At 40.6% G+C, this 22497-nt stretch overlaps 1 protein-coding gene across 1 annotated transcript in view; it reads right to left on the minus strand.

Moving 5' to 3' along the window:
• Positions 1-22497, minus strand: part of PCSK5 (proprotein convertase subtilisin/kexin type 5) — a 290087-nt gene that overhangs the window by 34605 nt on the left and 232985 nt on the right. Inside the window, exons 21-24 of the mRNA XM_077344762.1 lie at positions 19875-19977; positions 15114-15250; positions 10722-10922; positions 9397-9465 (exon numbers count right to left, since the gene is read on the minus strand). Coding sequence (XP_077200877.1) covers positions 9397-9465; positions 10722-10922; positions 15114-15250; positions 19875-19977 — 510 coding nt within the window. The remainder of the gene's footprint in view (positions 1-9396; positions 9466-10721; positions 10923-15113; positions 15251-19874; positions 19978-22497) is intronic.

Below are 22497 nucleotides of genomic sequence, written 5' to 3' on the forward strand. Positions count from 1 at the left end.
GAGTAAGAAATCCAATAAACATCAATTTCTTTGATCTAATCAGGACTCACTTGCTCCCTGTAGGCTTCACATAATCCTAACCAATTGCATTTGGTATTCAATCAGGAACCTTTTTTATTATATCTTCTCAAGTACTTTGAGAATCTTTTGCTTTTACAGGAACCTAACTATCTTGCTGAAAGCAGTATTTTAGAATTGTGATCCTTTTAAAGCATGCAAACTAAAATGCTCAATTCTCCAAGGGGGCCCAAGTGTAGGGGGGAGTGTAGGCATGCTATATTTCAGGTTCATTAATTCAACTTGTGGGGATCTGTAAAACAAATACTGATTGGACCTTGGTAGATAATTACAAGGAAAGGCATATTATTATGGTGCTGTAAACATCAAGCCTGATTGTTCTGGGTGGCTTCAACATTCATGCTGAATGCTTCTTGTCAAGACAGCCCATGATTTTATAGCATCTTTGGATCTTTTTGAACTTTGCTCAAATCATAATGGACTCGACACAAGACAGAAGTCACACCTTCAACATAATCTTTTGCATTGAGCCTTTGAGGGGAGGTCTTGTTTAACTGTTGGAGATTCAGCTTGAATCACGATCTGACCACTGTCTAAAGTAGTTGTTCTCAACCTGGGGGTCGGGATCCCTTTGGGGGTCAAGCAACCCTTTCACAGGGGTTACGGCTGGGCAAGCAGCTTTTCCAGGGGGGGCACAATCCACACAACAACCTTGCATGGTAGATCAAGATAGAACATTAGTCTGTCTGGAGCAGCAGAAAAGAGTGAGATTGGCATGGTGGGACAAGAGGCAGAACTGAACTGAGAAACCCCAGAAAAAACCCAAATTATATACAATCATAAACAATGGATCATCAAGCCATTGGTCAGTTTTGGTTTAATTTCTGTGAAAGAAACTTGCATAATTTTATGGTTGGGGGTCCCCACAACATGAGGAACTGTATTAAAGGGCTGTGGCATTAGGAAGGTTGAGAACCACTGGTCTAAAGGCAAGGGTGAGTATGACACAGACACTCTTCAAAAGGGGGAAGGCAGCTACAGTGAAGGCTTAAGAATCCTTCTGGATTCCAAAATGCTCTGGGGGAATTTAGGATTCCAAACACATGTTCTCTTGAGGTTGTTGTATGAGCTTGGAATGTGAAGTTCCTGGAATATATTAACATTTACTGCTTGTTGACTTCAGAGACGAGCCATATGACCTAAAGTGAGCTGGAAGAGGCTTGAAAGATACTGGAGGAAAACACAGATTGAATCCAACAGAGAAAGTGATATAGTCCACTGGAAAACTTATGAAGTGACAGGGACAGCAGCAAAGAAATGCTATTACTCTGTGACATCAGCCACCTTAGAAGCATCCCAGTTGTTTACGATATCATGACATCTGTTGATCCAAAATGTGAGCCTTTATTGTCTTGGAGACAGACAATTTGCAAAGTTTTTTGCTGATAAAAACAGGAATAATATGAGCTGGATCCCACCTATAATATAGTTAAATTTGAAGAAATGTCTAATACTTTGCTTGATTATGGACCAATTAATTTAATTTCCATCTCGGTATTAATGGCAATAGGTTTTTCAACCTGAAAAAGCCAGCAATATAACAAAAGTTATTGCTGTTCAATATTCATTAAAAACAAATGTTGTTTAATTGCAGCAGCTATATATTTGAATGTATCTAATGTTATGTTAAAATCCAGGTCCATTAACAAAGTAATTAAATGATAGTTAGAAGAGTGAGAAGGCTTCTTATTTAGATAAGGTTCCAGAAATTTTCTTCACAGATCCAAATAAATTACACAGAATAAGAAAGGACCTATCATAGTAAATAAATAAATATTTGGGACCAATAACAGAGCAGACAACTGCTATGTTCAGGGTCTTCCCAGAAACATCTAGCTAGCCACTGCTCGGAATAGAAAACAAGACTTGATGTATCTTTGGTTTTATCCACCAAATTAAAGGTTTTTTTATATCTTGACAGAGTACCATAATGCCCCACCAACACGGCAGTAGCTGCAAGGTGATGTCAGAGAAAACAGCAATCAAGTTTTGGGAATTCTAGCTATGTAATCCTAGATGGAAGTATCTAAAGAAGACATCTTAAACAGATTGACTCATGAGTCGCCCCCATGTTATTCAATAAGATTACACCTAGGTGGGGTGTGGCCAAGATGTCATCCTGAGAGGATTGCAGTGCAATCACTGAAGCCTGACAGGGGCCAATTGTGGAAGCAATTGGCAGAAAAGAGGAGGGGTACGCAAACCCTACCTCACCTTTCTACCCAGGAAGTCCTAGGGAACTCTTGGGGCCGTCTCCAATCCTTTAGGGAGTATATCTCCCCGGATTACAGGCTGTCAGTGTTTCAGGTCAAGAGGACGACTGCCATATTCTATCTTGGACTTTCCTTTCTTTCTTTCTTTCTTTCTTTCTTTCTTTCTTTCTTTCTTTCTTTCTTTCTTTCTTTCTTTCTTTCTTTCTTTCTTTCTTTCTTTCTTTCTTTCTTTCTTTCTTTCTTTCTTTCTTTCTTTCTTTCTTTCTTAAAGAATCTACTTTAACCCTCCATTACAATTCACTGCAAATGAACACTGTGAACTGAGGGGAGGACATCTGCTATATTTCAAGATATCAATTAAAGCAGAAGAAGGCCTTAAATCAACTCAAATTAATTAGCAATAGCTCTTACTGCAATTGTTTTGGTTTTCGGAGATAAGAGATAAGAGCCGTGGGTGGGAGGATCTCGCAAGAATTCTGCTCCAGTACGAGAATATCTGCTTTACTGACTTCAATACATCACATGCCAGTGCCAGGAACGTCGGAGGTCAAAACAGACTTTTGCTCTCGGTTAGGACTGTGTAGGACCTCTACTGGCTATTTGCAAAATTGTCTGAGATTGGTTGCTGACTAAAGCCTAAAACATGTCTATGTTAAAAAGAATGGCTCATCTAATAGAAAAACAAACCCAAGATTTGAAAACATTTACAGAAGGATTGCTTAAAAATATGATAGCTTTAAACAAGGTGGAAAACCATCAGCAGAAGAGAAATTTGAAATTATAGATATGGAAAAGGGGATGTCGGAGCCTTGCAGCCTAGATAAGGTCACCCTTCTTAAAAAGACATACAGCCATCTCAAAGCAACAGTACACAAGAACCAATCAAAAGATATATGGATCTGCTGTGAAAGTAATTGATTTAAAGGAGCTTCTCGGGAAAAAAAATTGTATTGATATTGGAGTCCAGGAGGTGCAACTGCCTCAAGATTCATCGATGCATACTGTGAGGGAAAGAGTACAGCTGCACTTTCTACGCCAAAGGCCAACTGGACAGAACACAAGTCTACGGGAACAACAAGATGCAGCAAGCCTCGATATGAGACTCCCTTAAGAAGACCGGGGAAGGGAAAGGAGAAGCAGTGGTTGAATTTTTTTCTCTTTTTTTTCTTTTCTTCTGTAGGCACATAGGCAATATAATCGTAAGTGCCGGAAATACAAAATGGGGTTTCTCTCCCCCTTTATTTCTTCTTTATTAGTGTATTGCTATAGGGCCAAATCTCATATGGTTCTGCAAGGAATGTTTGATGTTAAGCATTTAATTCAAATCTGAAAATATACCTGTCAGGATGGCTCTTAGAATGTGTCAAGTATGAAATGTTTTATAGATGTATGTGACACTAAAAGGGACTGTAAAAATTACTAAAAATTATGTTAACAAACGTTCGAAATGTGGTAACAAGGTAGGCTTCTTTTGCTATATATGGCGGAAATGTGAAAAAGCTTATAAGTTTGGGGCAAAAGTCTATACCATTGTGTAGTCAACATGGGGTCTCAGATTTCCTGTGTAAGCTGAATCTGTATTAAGGGAAAGGAGAAGCAATGACTGAAATCCTCTCGTTATTCTCTTGTACATTTTCAAGGCAATGTCACGAAAAAGTGGGGCTTTTCCCCTTCTTTCTCTTCTTTTTTACTAGGGTCAAGAAGTTAATGTGGGGTCTAAGATCTTCTAAGTAAGCTGAATTTGTATTATTAAATATATCTCTGCAGTGCCTTCCAGCCTAAAATTAAAGCTTAACTAAAAGGAGACACCTAATGGAGTGGGTTTAAGTATAACAGATGATGACTATATTTTACTGCTCATTGTAAGTTTATACTATTATGTAGTTAGTTTGGGGTTTTTTCCTAAATGTGGTGGAAATGTGGATGGCTCTAAGATTGTGTCAAGTATAAATTGTTTTATAGGTGTTATGGGACACCAAAAATGACAGTTAAAATTGTTAAGAACTATGTAAACAAGTGCTGGAGGGGTGGTAACAGAGTGGGCTTCTCTTCTTAAATGTGGTGGAAACGTTAAAAAGTTTATAAGCTTTGGGCAAAAGTTCATACCATTGTGTAATTAATGTGAGACCTTATATTTTCAAGCGAAGACTATATTTTACTATTCTCTGTATTAATAACTTACATTGTCTCTATTCTATATTTCTATCTTTATGAAAATAAAAAATATATAATAAAAAAAAAGATTAAACCTACGCAAGTGGAGCTGAAGTCTTGGAGTTGAAGTGTAAAAATACAAGCAAAGCTCCCAGACTTACCTGGGGCCAAGCCAAAGGAGGGCTGCCTCATGGGTTCTGAGCCTGCAGTGTGGATCTTGGTAGGTGGAGACCCTGTTGCAGCTCTCCTGTGGCCAGGGAGGTGGTGAGACTCTGGGCACTCTCAGAGTTCTGGGCTTCTGCCCTAGCCCACCTCCTCCCTATTTTGCTGGCTGTTGCAAGAGCCTCTCCCCTCATTGCTTTTCCAACTCTCCTTCCTATCCTCCCTTGCATTCAAGTTGTTACAGGCTGTGTTTGGATCATATGGTCATTTATTTTCATTGCATTTTGTCACAGCTTTCATAGGTGGTTTGGACATTGGGACAGATCCATTGGGAGGAGGTCGTGCTTGTGTGCCTGCCTCCCCCATTTGGGTACTCCTTTGAGGGGTCTTGGAGATGGAGACACTCAGCCCCATGCCTCCCTCGGGGACTGTTGGCTAGCTCTCACCACCATGTGGAAAAGGAGCCACATAGCAGTTTGTGCCCAAGTGGCATCACAGGCCTTGCCACTCCTCAGTTTTACCCAGCAGGTGTGCTGGGAGGATGGGGACATGTTGGATGACAAGTGGGATACCCAATGTGGGTCTATCCCCATGCTTTCCAATGCTCCTTTTGCTGTATTTAATAAAGCTGTAGCCTAATCTCCCCCTGGTTCAGCCTGTAGTATGTTTTTTTGCCTCCTTGCCCTTGTCATGCTCTTGCTCCCTGGGACCCCAATTATGTTTCCTCTTTGGCATCAGCCTTTTAAGGGACTTTGATGTTCCATCTATCTTTTAGCATTGAGCATCAGCCTGATGAATCCCGGAAAACTCGGAAGCTTGTTTTCTAATGTGATATTTTTATTGAGCCTAATAAAAGGTATTATATCTGTTCAGCTGTCTAAAGAAGAAAGCATTAGTGTTGATTTTGCAAGCTTTACAAAGCTACCCCAAGCTCTGATACTACAAGGATGTTTCTTAATGCAATTTTTTTTCAGATAAGGATTAAACACAGTTCCTGTTGTGCTATCTGTACAACAAATTGAAGTGGGATAGAAAAATTTAATATATATAATAGCCAATGTAGACTTTACATTCATGTTACGGACTAATGTGGACACAAGTAACAATACTCTCAACATAATCAATTTGGTCCATCAATAATGCAGATTTCTTAGTGTTACTTGGTCTTATTCATCATCAGGATTGAATCTGAGAAGTTTTCTTATTTTGCTTTGTTTCATTACTATTTTTTTTTGTACTTATGGAAATTAAAATAATTTCTCCAGGTGATCAATGCAATCATCACAGTTCTGGTTTTCAGTTTTTATGTACAAAGCTATACACAGTAATACCCTTATAGGTGTATCACAGTTGCTAGCTTCTTTAAACTTTTAAATAATACCTTAATGCACTCCCCCCATATCTATGTATTTAGCAGAATCTTCAGACCCTTTTTGAAAGTTATTACATCTCACTTGCAAATACACCTCACACCATTCTATTTAAATGTAAGATGATTTTAAATAAAGCCCTTATTCATACTTGCATTAGCTTCCTTAGAAGATATATAAAGAGAAAATGTAAAGATTGAGAGACTTTAGCATCTGAGTATTCTGCACACCATCTAAAGACATCATGGGTCAAAAAGTGCATAGTATGAAGATGAGTACAACAGTATCAAATCTAGAGGATTTGCACCAAGCTAGAAAGCATGGATGAAATGAGACTCTGTTGAAATGTTCTAGCTGGCAAGAAAGGAGGATGAACTTTTAGGAGGATACTCCATTGGATGCTAGGATTGTATTTGTAACAGGGCTTTAGGGGTTTTATATGCACCTCAAATGGCACTATAAAGTATTAAAAAGGGGTTTGCCTTGCAGGGGGATATTGACTGCCTAATGAGGACACTGACAACCATAATTTGGCGTAAAATATTTGGCCACAGCCTTTATTCAACACTGAGCGTAGCAAGCATGGGAAGAGAAATTTGCCCTCTTGTGGTCAGCTGACTACAAGGCAGCCCATTACAGCCTGCCCCTCAACAGGTTGCATTGGCTATCCAGCCCAGAATCCTGGACATAATGGCAGGCTGAAAAGTGGGGGGGAGGCAACATGGAGTGACCCCTCCGGGCGTCAGCCTCTGTTGGGTTCTCCTGCCCCCCAGAAATGCAAGCCTTCAACCAGGCTCTGCATCCACACAGCCCCTTAAGGGGCCCCCCAAATCTAGGGGAGGCCAGCGCGCAAGCTTGGCTGCCCCAAAGTTGATCCTTCCCATGCTCCACTTCCGCCACTGAGCCCGAATAGGGATATACCATCCTCGGGCTCCCGCCACCGCTCATTTGTATTTGTAACAGGGCGTTCGGGGTTTTATATGCACCTCAAATGGCACTATAAAGTATTTAAAAGGGTTTTATCCCACATGGCCCTAGAATAGAGGAATGCTCTTACACACCATCCAAATGAAGGGAGCACTCAGCTCAGGGTAATGCAGATATCTCATGTTAGTTCTACAACATTCCAAATATGTCTTCAGTACTATGTGTGCCAGGTGCTCTTACACACTGCATAAACTAGATTTTCTGCAACCTATTTACAGCTTTACAATCAATCAAACATCTGAGATGGACTGGGAGAAGCTGACAGTTGTGCGCTCCCATAGTTTATGCACACTCCCAAGGCTACTTTTTAAAAGTGTCTTCAATGCAACATTATATGTTTATGGTAAATAATGCTTCCAGTTTAATCCACCTTCTGCTTTATAGTGCTTCAGTCTGCTAGGTTATTTCACATGTCACCAAGAAAATAATTCTTAGCAAGGTCAGAAGATGATGCTGTTGGTTGCACTATATAATATTATTCTGAGGATCCTGCCACTTCTGGGCAGTTTTATTAAAGGGCCTGTCACGGAAGCAGGGCAAAAGTTCCTTTGGAACAGGAACTGGAAGGTTTAAGTGGCGTTATATTTGAGCTATTCCCTCTGAAAGAGAACCAAGCTTTTATGCAAATGAATCTCTTATCTTGCTACCTTTAGCAGCCTGTGTATTTTACAAGCTTCAACTCTTTGAAAGTATTTTTGTCAGTTTGTTTTCTTCCTGAATGAGAGAAGCTTGGCCTGTGCATCTGGTTGCCAAAACTGAAAAAGAAGCAAAAGATATACTCTTTTTTGTGCTCCCACAGTCTATCTCTAATGCACCAGCACCAACAGTGCAACTAAGATGGGAGAATGAGATACAAAGGTCATTCCTGTAGCCCTGCATTGACTGCCTTCTCCTCAAAGGCTGTACTGACAAGTGGGGGGGGGGGTTGTCCTATCTGGAAGATCTTTCGTGGTCATTTTTTTTTTGAACTGTTTTTCAGAGCTTGTAAAATCAAAGTGTCAGTCATTCAGCACCCAACCTTTGGGGTCTTCTGGTTCCCTGAGTTATTCCATCTTGGGATATTAGCTGTGGATTGCTTTGATTATTGTAAAACAAACCTTTGTCTTATCACCATGACATTTCCCCAGTACCTTTCATGCAAAACTAGCTAGACTAACACAGAATGTATTTATAATATATATAGAATAAATAACATAATTGGGTTTTGGTTAGTCAGAACCCTAAAGATGCATTTCTAGTAACTCAGTTCAGTCTGTGAACAGTGGCCAATTCAAATGTCAATGAGTGTCTCTTCCCAAGTCAAAGAGTTAATTCAGACTTCTCACTACCTCTTTAGTACAGTATAGGTGCTTCCTAAGAGCCTAGAAGGTATTGCCTTTGTAAAAAACTAGAAGCATGTATTCAGAAGCACCTGGCTGTTTTGTGAATGATGCTTTGAACCTCATGTCAGCCTTCTGTAGGAGAACACATCATCCTTTCTCCTACTTCTTAGTTACTGTTTTCATGATAAAAGGCATAAGCCATCACATACTAAAGGGCAAGCCTAACGTTGACTACCAGTTACAATGTAATTTTACCACAGGTATCAAACATTTAGCCATAAGCAAGCACTATATTTTCTCAAAATTCTAAAAATGCCTACAGAATCAGCTAGAGTCAGGGTTCCTGATTTAGATTTTTCTTGCTTCCATTGTCTTGTATTTAATAAAATACTATTTGGGAAAGACAGAAAAATTACTTTGTTTTATGGAATTCTGTAATCCTATTGATATCAAACACCTTCATATGTGGATTAAGTGAAGTTTAATGCAAATCACAGTTTGGTGTGACATTTCAGCTTATACCTTTTAACAGGCAGTCTGGCCTGTTAACTTACTTTCCTTACCAGGAAGGTTACCAGTTGGCTTTGGCCCTGGGTGGTCAGCGGTGGCCAAAAACAAGAGGCCTCTGCAGTAATATTAAGTACCAGAGAAGCCACTTAAGTTTGCTTGCTCCAGGACTGTTTTTTAAATATATATATTTTATGGGAACTTAAAGGTCTGTAACAATATCATGTGAGCCCAAAGGACATCAGAATGATATGATCAAAACCGGATCTGTTAAATGTCATAATTTCAGTCCTCATGACTTAGTTTACATGATGTTATTGTTGAGTGAATGCACTGAAAGATTGTTGTACACTGAACTCTAATCTTCACCACAGCATATAACTACATTTCTGTATGTATTGAGATCAACTTCATAACAATAAGGATACAAATTAAGGCACCTCAACTTTAATAACATCATTAACATCTGTGTGACCTAATAATGGCAAGGCTAAAGGGAATAATTTTTGCCAGCCATATAACTGAACCTCCCAATCATATGGTTAGAGACAATGCCTTCTTAAGTGAAACTATGAAGATATGAAACCTAAACATAAAACATACCCAAGCTGCAAGTCTGGCATCCATCTGTACATGGAACACAGTCATCTGAGTCAGGATCCTTCATTTCACCTGCACATTGGATAATGTTAAGAAATAGGTACATAGGGTGCAGAAATTAATCTAGTTACTTCCAGCCTACTCTTATGCATGCCTGTGCTCAATGGGGCTTACTCCTAGTAAAGTGTGATTTGTAGCTTCAGTCAAAATAAAACTACCAGAAATACTGTGACTATGAATACTTACATTTGATTCTATAACTTCAGTGAGTCAGGAAATGTAGAGAGCATAGATGCGGCACAGAGGTTAGATGCACATTTCATGGCAAAATACTACCTGATAAGGCCCCTGATAAATGAGAGGCTAAATTTGCTTCATCCCTACTTTATTACCAGTTTATAGGACCCAAACTATTTATTCATATTTTCAGCAACAAGCATTAGTATAACTGGCATTGCTGCATTTTTTGGAAATAGCAAATCGCTAAACAAATAGCTTTGCTCTTCACTGGAGGTTTGATAATGGGAAAAAGTATGGTGTGGATGTGACTCTTGACTGACAAGACTTCTGTCAGAGGTCTGGGACAAGGATGGAGGAGCTGGACAGCAGCTTCCAAGAACTGATGCATTTGTATTAATTTAAATCAGTCTGTACATTTAAGCCTGGATATTCAGATCCAATTTAACTGCAAACGTTGTGTCCTCAATGAGCAATTTAAAGTTTACCAGCAATGTCAAATATTTTGCTTTGAATTTATTATTTCTGCATTACCTTCGTTCCTGCTTTTTAAACGTTGTTTTTACATAAATATACCCACACTTTAATAAGAGTACAGCAATCAAAGAAAAGCATACAGAAAATCCATGTATTTGAGAAACTGAAGGCTGGATAAAGAAATTCATGTCCCTATATTTTCATTATTTTTTTTTTCATAGTGGAAAACACTTGTAAATATTTTGTAAAGGATTTTGTAGTTTTAAACCCTGCCACAGGAGAAGTTGTCCCCAGGATCTGTGTGGGTGGGCAGGTCTTTTCCCAACCCCCGCAGACCTAGCTCTGAAGTCTGCTGCCCAGTCGTTTAGACTGGGGGACTAATACCCCACATTCCTCTCTAGTTCTGGATATGCCTAGATTTTAAAAAGGGAAATATCTGAAGCCACCATATTCAGCGAAGAGTGTCCTCCTTTGGAAGTGTGACTAATGGCTGTAATATTTGTAATAACATTGGTGGGAGTAGAGGTCTATTTTAGGCTACTTAAACCTTTATGAAAAAGAAATGAAGTTATTTTTTCTCAATATTTTTAAAGTTCTGCTGTACCAAATTTTACCTTTTCTACATACGTGCTTCTGGCAGCTATTATCAGCCAGGTAGTATCCTTCAAAGCATCTTTTGCATTCAGTTTGATGGAGGCACATTTCACAGTTCTCAAAGCAAGGCTCACAGATATTGTCCTCTGAATTATAGTGGCCAAGAGGACAGCTCACTCGACACTCCCCCAAGTACAGGAACCGGCTGTTGCCTTTCTTATCTGTAAAGCAGAATACATGACACAACAGAATAAAAACGCCAGAGGAATTATTAAAGGTCAGGATCCCACTATTAATACCATTATAGACCACCCCTAGCCCTATGTTTTGTGAAAAGCTGAGGAATGAAGATCTGACATTACTAAATCATTTAACTGGTAAGATCTATCACCTTTAAAAACAAGTGATGAGGTTCTTAATAATTTGACTTTCTCTTTTAGCTCTGGTTATTAGCCCTGATGTTTTCTTAGTGAAGTCCTACACAGCTTGTGTGCTGCCATCTTGAGGTGAAATGGGTCAAAATCAATGTACATTGCTTATGACAGAGCTCGTCCCGCCACTCAGGATGGTACTTTTATGTTTCACCCTTGTGCCAGTGTATTGGTGAAGGAGTGTCAATGTGGTTCATGGAGTTTGATTATTTCTTGTTCTTCTGAGTTATTTTTCAGCAATGAATGGGTGTCAATGTCTCAGAGGCAGGACTAGATTGTGGAGTTGGCTGTGGAATGGCTGGATGCTGATTGGTCAGCAAACCATTTTTAATCTAAAGTAACCAGGAAGCCTACCTCCAGCCTCCTCCACTAAGAGATAATATAAATGAGCTGTGAGTCTGAAAGGAAGAGAAAGCTAGGTAAACAAAAGTTTACTTACTTGGGGAGGGGAAACAGTAAAGAAAATAAATGTGGATGGACATATTATTTGGGAAGGGGAATAAAATGGAAGATGTAAGCTGTTTTGGGTCCTTATTGGGGAGAAATTCAGGGCATAAGTTAAGTAAATAAGTAAGGTAATGAATAAATTGAAAGATTGCAGTTTTGAGAAATCGAATAGCGAGGACATCTTCTGCTTCTCTCCAGAGAAGGGGAGAATGTTTTAATGAAGTTGATGAGCAACAAATGTAGGACAAATAAAATAAAATACTTTTTATGCAATACATAATTAATATGTGTCCACAGGATGTAATGGTCACTGACTTTGGCTTTGAAAAGGGCTTTGAAAAGGGATTAAATACATAGGATATGTGACATAGGATCAGTGACTATCAATTGTAAGATGTCTAAATGAGCCATCAATGTTTAAAGGCAATATGCTTTGAATGTTAGTTTCCCATAAGGAAAAACTTTGGTTTCTATTATTATTATTATTATTATTATTATTAGATTTATAGCCCGCCACTCCCTTGCGGCTCGTGGCGGGTAACAATATCGCAATTCCCCATTAAAACCCCATAAAACAATAATAACATTGCCAATATTGCCGGCATGGCAAGAATGGCAGCTCAACTCCCCCCCTCCCTCCCACTACTAGCGGGTGGAGAGGAGGTCCTGATGATGTTTTGCTTCGGGTCCAGAACCCGAGTCCCCGGGGGAGGCATAGATCTATTATCAGCCCCGGCCTCAACCATAAACCTGGCGGAAGAGCTCCGTCTTGCAGGCCCTGCGGAATGTTGAAAGATCCCGCAGGGCCCGCAGCTCTCCCGGGAGCTCATTCCACCAGGTCGGGGCCAGGACCGAAAAGGCCCTGGCCCTGGTCGAGGCCAGGCGTGCTTCCCTAGGGCCGGGAACGACCAACAGGTTTTCACCCGCAGAGCGCAAGGCCCTGCGAGGGGCATAGGGCGATAGGCGGTCCCTCAGGTATGTGGGTCCCAACTCGCGTAAAGCCTTGAAGGTTAGAACCAGAACCTTGAACCGGATCCGGGCAGCAATTGGCAACCAGTGCAGCTGCCTCAGCACTGGCTGGATGTGGGCCCTCCAAGATGTGCCAGTAAGGACCCTAGCAGCTGCGTTTTGCACTAGCTGAAGTTTCCGGATCAAGGACAAGGGAAGGCCCGCGTAGAGCGAGTTACAGAAATCTATTCTGGAGGTGACCGTTGCATGGATCACTGTGGCTAAGTGTTCGGGGGACAGATAGGGCGCTAATAGTCGGGCCTGGCGAAGGTGGAAAAACGCCTGGCCCGCTACTTTTTTGACCTGCGCCTCCAAAGTCAGGGAGGCATCAATGGCCACACCCAAGTTCCTGGCCTGGGACGTGATGGTGAGTTGCGTCCCTGCCAGGGTGGGTAAGCGCGCTTCCTGGTCCTGCCCCCTACGTCCCAGCCACAGGACCTCCGTCTTGGAGGGGTTGAGTTTCAGGCGACTCTGCTCGAACCATTCTGTCACTGCTTCCAAACATCTGGCGAATGGTTCCGGGGGGGAGTCCGGGCGGCCGTCCATGAGGAGATAGAGCTGGGTGTCATCAGCGTACTGGTGGCAACCCAGTCCAAAACTCCGTACCAGCTGGGCCCCTGCTGTGAGTATTTTTGGGTATCCTTCAGGCTTCTGTGTGACACAGCTGAATTATTGTTCTGATCCAGCAGAAACCTTCACATTCTTTAAAGGCTGTGGTCTTGGATAGGTCTCATAGGTCTAGTTTTATAGTTTGTGTTAGGGTTACCAACCTAACGTTGGGGCCTGGAGTTGTCCAGGAATTGCAACTAATCTCTAGACTTCAGATCAGTTCTTCTACAGGAAATGGCAGCTTCAAACAGTATCACATCTCTTCCAAGTTCCCAATGCTCCTCAAACTCTTGTCTCCCCAAGTATCCCCCCCCCCAAATCTCCAGGCATTTCCCAGGCCATAATTTTCTACCCTAGGCTCTATGTAAACAGTGGCCAGCCAAAGCTTCTTATAAACAGGACATGCAGGTAACTATGCATACCCCCCCATATTCTTATGAGAGGCGGGTGACTACCAGATACAGTACTTTCTTTGAGATGTCACCTCACTTGTGAAATTCATTCCTTGCATAAATTTTCCAGGTATTGGCTAATTATTGTGCAGTTTGGTTGTTTGGAATTTATTATATTTGTCTCTTTGTCTTGGTCATTTTCACCTAAACCTTAAAGTGTGAATAGAAAAAGAAGTGTTTTTTGAAAGTGTTCCAACAGCAGGTGTGGTTACAGAGCGTTTTCATTCTGTGAGCAGCACCTTTAAGACCAACAAAATTTATTCAAGGTGTGAGCTTTCAAGTGCAAGCACTGTTCCTTGCTTGCACATGAAATCTCACACCTTGAATAAATCTTTGTTGGTCTTTGTTGGACTCTGATTTTGTTGCGCTACTTCAGACCAACACGGCTACCCATTTGAATTCATTTTGTGAAACATTCTGGTGCTGATATCTGTGTATGTTTTGCCTGATTCACCTTGTTTAGAACACATGACAAGTGATAATTAGATATATTAGTAAGTATATGGAATGATATCTACTACTTCTTGCCTACATTTGTCTTTTAAGAAGACAAAATTGTGCCGTGAATAAAACAATTTCAGTAATGGTACTGAAGGAAAAGCAATAAACCATACTATTATTTCATTGGTTTCAGAAACTTTTATCTTAAAATCTCTAATTAAATGCAACTATTTAGAACTTGCCAGGTTAATCCAGGAAATAACTTGAGATCAGCCACCATTTTTTCTTGTCAGCTGAAAATGCAACCACCTGCTACCATTTTAGACTTTATTACAGCCATTGCCCAGCATAGACAAGCATAAGAAAATGAAGTACAAGCATTTAAGATCACAAATTAAAAGCAGTTTATTGTACAATAACATAAAACATGGAATAAGAAAGTAGACATGCAGTCTAAGCAAACAAGGAACTACTCAGAAGTATCACAGCTTTCGAAGTCATTTAGCACAAGTCATCCTATTACGAATTTTCACCGCAGCTGCACAAAACCTGGCAACACTATATGAACCTGCTATCATTACAGGCTAGGTGGGCTGGAGAAGCTAATTTCTACTCTGTCTAGCCTCTGTAAGAGAGGAGAGTAATCTTAGCCCCCTCCCCCTTCTGACCAATGTCAGCTGGTTCTCTCCAACCATTGGCTGGCATATTGGAAGAGTGGGAGAGAAAATGTGTTATTATTTGAACCTTTTGTCTGCTGAACAGTTTTTTTTTTTTTTGTAGCTGTCCCCTATAGGCGTCTGGACTAGAATTCCCAATAAAAGAGTAAGGAAGCTAAGTAAATATAAGATGTACAAAATGAATGCTATGTAGCAATCAATCCTCTACCGGTCTGTCTGTCTACATGTCTATATTAAAATGCTAACTGATGCCCTTTGTAAGATAATTACATGACTGCTCTGTCCACGATCAGTTATCAGGTAAAAGCAAATAAGTAGGAAGGTGGTAAAAAATATCTCGCCCTTACCTGTCTCACAAGCTGTGCACTTGTTAGGTTCGCTTCCATTGCATTCCTTACAGGTAGGATGGCACAAATGACACTCATTTTGAAATTCAAATTTTCCTTTAGGGCACTGAAGAACACAATGTCCATCATCCAAAAGTCTATTACAAAAGAGGAGAGGGGAATAGAATATAAGTACCAAGCAGCAGAGCAGTATCTTCTTTGTAAAGAACAGGCTCAAAGAACTTCTGAAAGCCAGTTCCATACTTGGTTTTATTTATGACTTATATGCCTTGCACTTTGTTCTCCTTCCCACGTGGAACTTATTTATGACATTTGGCAAGATAGCATAAGGACAGCTAAGCCTTGAACATTTTATATTGCCAAATATAGCCAAGTTTTTTGCAGTCACCATTGTTCCCAGGCCTTTTGCCTCACCCATAGAAGTGTTCCAAAGGTCTATTAAAAATAAGTGAAGGATCAATACTTTTTCATGGACCTGTCTTTAAAAAAAAAAAACCTATGTTTTGCTGTGCAATTGGATTGCATTCTTGCTCTGTTTGGTTTGTAGGTCACCTCAGGAAATCCTAGCTCTAACTTTAAAAGACACCCATCAACACTAGATATATCTTATGATTGTTTTCTTTTGGCAGCTGAATAGTAAATTGGCTCCTGCAAAAATCCATGCGAATTGTCAACAGAAGGAAAGTTACTGAGTTCTCCTAGTGTGTGGGACCCCATTTTAGTTTCCTTGCATTGTATTCAAAATGTATATGGATAAATGTATTACATTATTAATATATTTTATTGATACACAAGAGATACATTGATGTAAAGATGAGCTGTGATATACACAGGCATGGAGTATCTAGGGCTGCCAACTTCAGTTTAAGAAATTCCTGGAGATTGAGGGACTGAGAAATTGGGAGAATGGTTGAGGAAGAGAGGGAGCTCAGCAAGGATGGGATGCCCTAGGGGCCACCCTCTGAAGATGACATCCCTATACCAATATGTATTGTGTGTGTTAAGTGCATTCAAGTCCCAGCTGATTCCTGGCAACCCCATCTAGGGGGTTTTCAAGGGATGTGAGAGGCAAAGTTGGGTTGCTATTGCTTTCTTTTGCAGAGCCTTCCTTAGTGATGGCCCTTCCAAGCATTAACCCTGTTTAGCTTTCACAATCTGACAATATTGAGCTATATCACACTGCCTTTCCCCTTACCTATTGTCTTACCTTTGAGGCACCATGGTAGCATCAAGTTAAAGAAAGCAGAGAATCAAGGTTAAGGAACAGTGAAGAGAATAATGGAAGAAAAGTCAAGCAGAATGCTCCATTAGTTCCATGGAAACACATCAGGCCAGTGAAGTAACACTCATTTCTTCTGAGTTCTTATTTGCAGCAGTCAGTGTGGTGCAGTGTTGGCCTAGGGCAAGCCAGAGTGAGATTCAAGCCCTACTTTTTCCAGGAAGCCCTATGAAGATCTTGAACCAGTCACTCTTTCTCAAAAATTTAACTCAAAGGGAGGGGTGGAAACCCCAAGTACACTACTTGAAGTTCTGTGCATAAAGGAAGGTGGTAACTTTAGGACCATATTTTGCTCACAGGCAAGTATCCAGATGTGATGTCACTGTATTGTGTAATGCTCTAGGAATTCCCCCAATCTCCCATCACACGTTTGCATGCATCCTGCTGTGCCCACGTGCCGCCTGGGGATGAAGCCACTGCCCTTCCTTCCTTCCCCCAGCCGCGAAGGGGAAGTTAAAATAAATATAACAAATAAAATTTGTTAAAATAAAATTGGGACATTTTAATAGAGACGCGAGACATGGGACAATTCTTTTAAAGGCGTGAGTGTCCCGCTAAAATTGGGAGGAATGGGCAGCTTAGTGTATGTTTGGAGACTGCCTCAGTGAAGTGGCTGAGGAGAGATTTTTGAAGGCCATTTCCTCAATTTCCTCAAGGCTACATCCTCACTTGATATACTTTTTTGCTCCAGAGCTTTCCTCCTTTCCTTCTTGCAGTGTGGGATGAGGCAGTTGCTTCAGAGCTGAGCAAAAATGGTGGTGGGGTTGGGATTGTCTTTCTCTAATTGTCTGGGATAATGGAACTGTTTTTCACCTGCTTCACTTTCATTGTTGCAGGGTAAACTTATCCAAATAGGCCTGATCTTGAAGAGAGTTGGTGAGGCTCTAATTTGGTTTGGCAGGATTTGTGTTAGTTAGGTGCTTGTTATTTCATTAGATTGGTGAGTATGGGGAACTACCCAAACCAGCCACTCATAACTGAATGGTCCTTGGGATTGGAGAGGGGTGAATTAAATCCTCAGTATTGCACTTAAGTGCCTTTTTACTATCCTTTGCGCTCCATCTAACATTTGTCTGCACAAATTTAGTGCAGACAAGAAAAAGCAAGGCATGACCTGTGGACATTTCGAATGTGAAGCCAGGGTTGAATTGGCCAAATACTTGCAAACTCAATTGGGCAAAGTTTTAGGAAATTTTACACAGGAGTGTGTGTGAGTATAATTAGTCGTACAGTTCAGGTTATAATGAAGAAACTATAGTTTTACCCATATATTGTAATTCTTAAACCTTAGTTTTACCCATGTATTTTACTTGATGTCATCATTTCAGGGTATGGAGCCAGGATTTTTCTGAATATAACTGTATTTCCATATACTGACCTGTGTCAAATCTGCTTGCTAAAGGTAAAGTGGTTGAAAGGGTAGTAGTAGAGCAGGATTTTCTGCTTGACACATCTCCCTTTGGGCTTTGTAGCAGAGATGGCTTTGGTTTGACAATGTGAAACTTCAGGTTGCATTTCATTAACATGTCAAGTACAACCAGTTCACTGTTATTTTGAATAAACCTATGGAAGCCAGTTCACAGATACTATGGTTGGCAAGTCTGGCATTGTAAAATAAGTGGGGCTGGCCATTATAAAGAGTTCCAAAATTATTTCAGACTAGGCCTATTGTGAAATCAGGTCAACTTGGTTTAGAGGAATGCTTTTTGTCCACTACTCTCTAATTCTAGGCCAGGGATTCCCAGCTAGGAGTCCGTGGACCCCTAGAGGTCTGTGGTAGCTCCATGATCAAAACATTGAAAAAGGCTGCTCTAGACATAATATTTGGCAGCACTGTTCCATGCTTCTATAATCTCAAAGGTACACTTCTGCAATGTGTTCTAGATGGTGCTGCCCTTGGCAACAACTGTAACATGCAGGTTTGACTGCCTACTTGTTTTTAGGCTCAGTTCAAGGTACCAGTTCTTACCTTTAGAGACATTCTTGCCCAAGGTCTCATATGCTTAAAAGATTGCTTCACTTTTCCCATTTGCCTCTCCTTTCCGTGGCCTCAACAAAGCCAAATAGATCTGCCTTACCTTGATCACAGGCCCTATGGGCAGTGGCTCTGTGCTTTTGGAATAGCCTTCCGGAGGAAGTGAAATTCTTAATTGCTGGTAATTTTTAAGAAATGGTGCAAAATTGTGTTATTAAGAAGAGTATTGGAGGGAGAATGCTTTTTAGCTGATATTTTTTCTGGATTTTGATTCCTATATACAGTATATTGTTATTGTTGTTTTATTGGCTATGGTGTTAAAGGCTGTTGCTGGGCAATGCCTAGCTTTGACAAAATCCATTTTAGTATGCTGAGTCCCTTTTTAGGAATAAAGGTGAGATATAAAAAGGTGAGATGTAAAAATTATTGGGAGCATTTAGAATGTTAGTAACACATTATAGGAAATACATGAGGCTTTTTGGAAGATTGTTGCCAACAAAACTTAGCACACAGGAAAAAATAATCTTTCTCCTTTACAATGAGAAATATGCAGTATATACTTACAAATTAAATAATTAACTGAAAGAAAAGGAGGGGAAGAAATTTCAGCATTGAAAACAAATAATAGTCCCATCATTATTTTTAATCCTTACACTAGATTTAACATAATATGAAATATTGCTTTGTGTATATTTCCCATAGGTTTTTCTAAAAGACTTTCAGTGATACAAACCCCACAAGACTTGTTTCATCCTTTGTCAGAATGAATGAGAAGCTCATCATAAGAACTTCTGTCTGTTGAATGTCAGGTTGCATTATATTAAGTGTCATTCATTACTTGCTTAAATCCAAGGCATCTCTGTACTATAAAAAACCAGAGGACCCAGGAGGGGCATCACAAAGGTCAATTTTCACTAAATGAAAAATATGCTCCAGAGCTCCTTGTTTTATTGTCCTTGTGTTTTATTTCTGTACTGAGAAATTGTTATATTTCATTTTTCTTTCTTGCTTCTCATTTCATCCTGTTGGATATTTGTACAAATCTAAAGCCACTGAATACATATTAGGAAAGACCTCTAGAGGGATGAGAAAGGGGAATACTGGAAAAGAATTTGAGGAAGAGAGAAATGAGAACTTACATATAGTTTTTAGGATAGGTTAAGTAAAAAAGTAAAGTCATTTTTGGTATGAAGACCTGTGTTGACAATATTCAGATCAGTGTTAGGAGGTGGGAGGGAAAAATCCTAATCGCTTGCTGTATAGCTCTATACAAAATTGTCAGAAATTCTCCCATAATTTTACATGCTTCCAAATACACAACCCTTTTAGGTCCAATTAGACATTTTCTGAGGTCGTAGGTTGAGTCAATTGTGACAAATAATAAACCATTATCACTAGTTCAACTTGCAGTTCCACCCTGAAAGCAGCTTGAAAAGTGCTAAACTATACACAGAAGAAGCTGCAATCTTTAGAAGTGTTAAGAGACTCATAACTAGTTAATGCTTACCTTGTGGATAGACAACTGATGCAGTCCTTTGGAGTTGGTCCTGTGCACTTAGAACAGGAAGCATCACAGAACTGACAATGACCACCAGGGTCAATATATTCTCCTGGTAAATGAAAGCTTATCAGTTACTTAACTCCCTTATGTCATAGTCTTTATAAAACAAGGGTTGTACCAGCAAATGAAGTAAAAATCTGATTAATTGTCCCAGGCTTTTAAAAATAAGGCAAGTAGATATTGCTGATGCCCTACATTCACAGAACAGCTGTTTTCAAATACTTAGAAACATAGTTTATTTTGATTATAATATATAGAAGTTCTATGAAATGATACATTGCTAGAATTCAAGAAACAATAAGGAAGAAAAAAATATTCTTGTGGCGTAGTTTGAGAACTGTTGGTGAACTTGGTACCAAGATCATAGTTGTTTGCCTTCCAGTTTCAAAATTATGTGTGATTGTGATTGACTTGTATATGGCACAGTAAGGATCAAAGCCTACAATATGTCACAGAGGGATCCTCCAGTGACCTTGTGTTATGAAAAAAATCTTTAGAAATGTCCCTCAGTACCGATGTGACAAATTTAAAATATTCTTGGGACAAGAATAAAAATGTTGGGACAGATATGGGCTCTTGATAAAGGAAAGCTCATCCATGTCTCTACATGAAGATACAAAACTTTTACGCCTATTTTTGAAACATCCTAGAAAGATAAAAGAGAAAGTATATCTTGTATTCTCTTTTTGGCACTTTTGATATTGTATGAAAATACCATTAGTAACTTGGAACTGACAGCGTTTGATTACAAAAATGCCAAAGTAAGACAAAGTAAAGTTAACTAGAAGCAAGCAGCACAAAAAAAGACTATGGAGGGCCACAAATGCTTTGTGAAAGAAGATGGGGAATAACTTAGAGGAGCTTCTTTGAATAATCACATCTTGGGGAGCGCATGTTCTATCAGACTCAGGTTCAATTTTTGCAGGTCATGCAGTTGAGCAGAAAAATAAAAAAAAACCCCAAAGTAGTCAAGTATAATGTGCTATCTTTAAACCGCTCCTGTGGAGCGGATTAAATAAAAGGGTAAGGGGTGTCGGGGAGGAGTTAGGGCAGGTCCTGTCCGGGATAAAAACTCAGAGGGCCCAATCAGGAGCCGTGAAGCGCGGCTCCCCATTGGTGGCTTGGCCCGGCCTCGCCAGGCCGGCCGCGGACTCACCTCGCAGATCGCGCTCGCAGCCCATGGGGTAAGTCCTCCGGCCCTGCCACTCCGCCATCTTCAGCAAGGAGCAGGGGCGCTGCGTCCTTTTCCTTTTCCACCCCGGGGACTTTGGCCATTCGGAGGGAGCCTCCATTGCTCGCAGTCTTCTCCCGCCGCCCTAATGTTGCGGGAGAATTTTCAAGGTCTTCTGTGGCCTGAGCCACATGTACCTGAGGGACCACCTGGCTGACCGTACACGCTGTAGAGCTTTGCGCTCTGCCAATTTGAACTGACCCCAGCCCACGAGACGTTAATTTGGTCTCAACTAGGGCCAGGGCCTTTTTGGTCCTGGCCCCAACATGGTTGAAGGAACTCCCAAAAAACTGCAGGGCCTTCAGGAGCTCTTACAGTTCTGAACATGATCGAACTGGCCCCCTCCTACAAGAGCCAATAAGAGTCCTCCCCCTTGAAGGCGCAAAAATTAATGAAGAGATTAATATATTTATCAGAAGTTTATATCTGATGTAGTACATGCCTGTTACATGCCAAGCAACTTCCCAGTCTCCCATGACCAGAGTATCTCTATGGCAATAACTGGAGACAGACATTATCTTCATGTTAGAAAATTAATTTGGTATGTCAGATGGTAGACTACTCCCAGGACCTAATTTTCTTTTGTATTTGAGAACATGGCTGCAATAATTCCAAGGGACTACCTAAGGTCTGATTCTGAAATACGTGGGTCCCTCGTGAATGACATCAATGATAGGGCTTGATGGGGGTGGTTGTTTGGTTTCAAGGGAGGCAGCAGTTGCTGTTCCCATCATATAGGGTAGTACATAGGTACCAAGAGTATTGGGACCATTGTGAAGGGGGTGGTGGGATTTAGGAGTCACTCAAAGATTTGCAGTGTCTCTTTACCAGGAGGCCCTCTATTACAGGAGTGGACTGCAAAGGAATCTCAATCATCACCCCCACACAGAAGAGAAGCAGATGGTTTTGGGAAGGAATGGATTTGTTCCTGGCCAGGTAGAGGAAGAGTGAGAAGCCTTATACTTGGGACTTTGACTTCTTCTGAGGTGGCGATTCTGAGGAACTCCATGGAATTCTGGATATGACTCCTTGGAGAGGTCTTAACTTTACCCAGAGCTCCCAATGCCTTCTCCTAAAGGGTAGCTTTGATTCTGGAGATTCAGTCCATGCAAGTTTTAGGAACTCCCTTTGAAACAGGGGGGAACAAAACTAACGAGTTTAATGGCCTGCAGCCATTTAAACCTGACAGATGATGGGCAGACCCACCCTGCTGTTAGATTTAAGTGTTGGGCAGCCACTTAATTAGTTGGTTTTGCTCCTCCCCACCTCCAAGTCAAGGAAGCACCCATCAGCTGTTAGAATGAAATAGCTGTGAACCATTTCATTGGTCCACTTCAC

Source organism: Paroedura picta, chromosome 7 (assembly GCF_049243985.1).
Source record: "Paroedura picta isolate Pp20150507F chromosome 7, Ppicta_v3.0, whole genome shotgun sequence".
Classification (NCBI taxonomy): Eukaryota; Metazoa; Chordata; class Lepidosauria; order Squamata; family Gekkonidae; genus Paroedura; species Paroedura picta.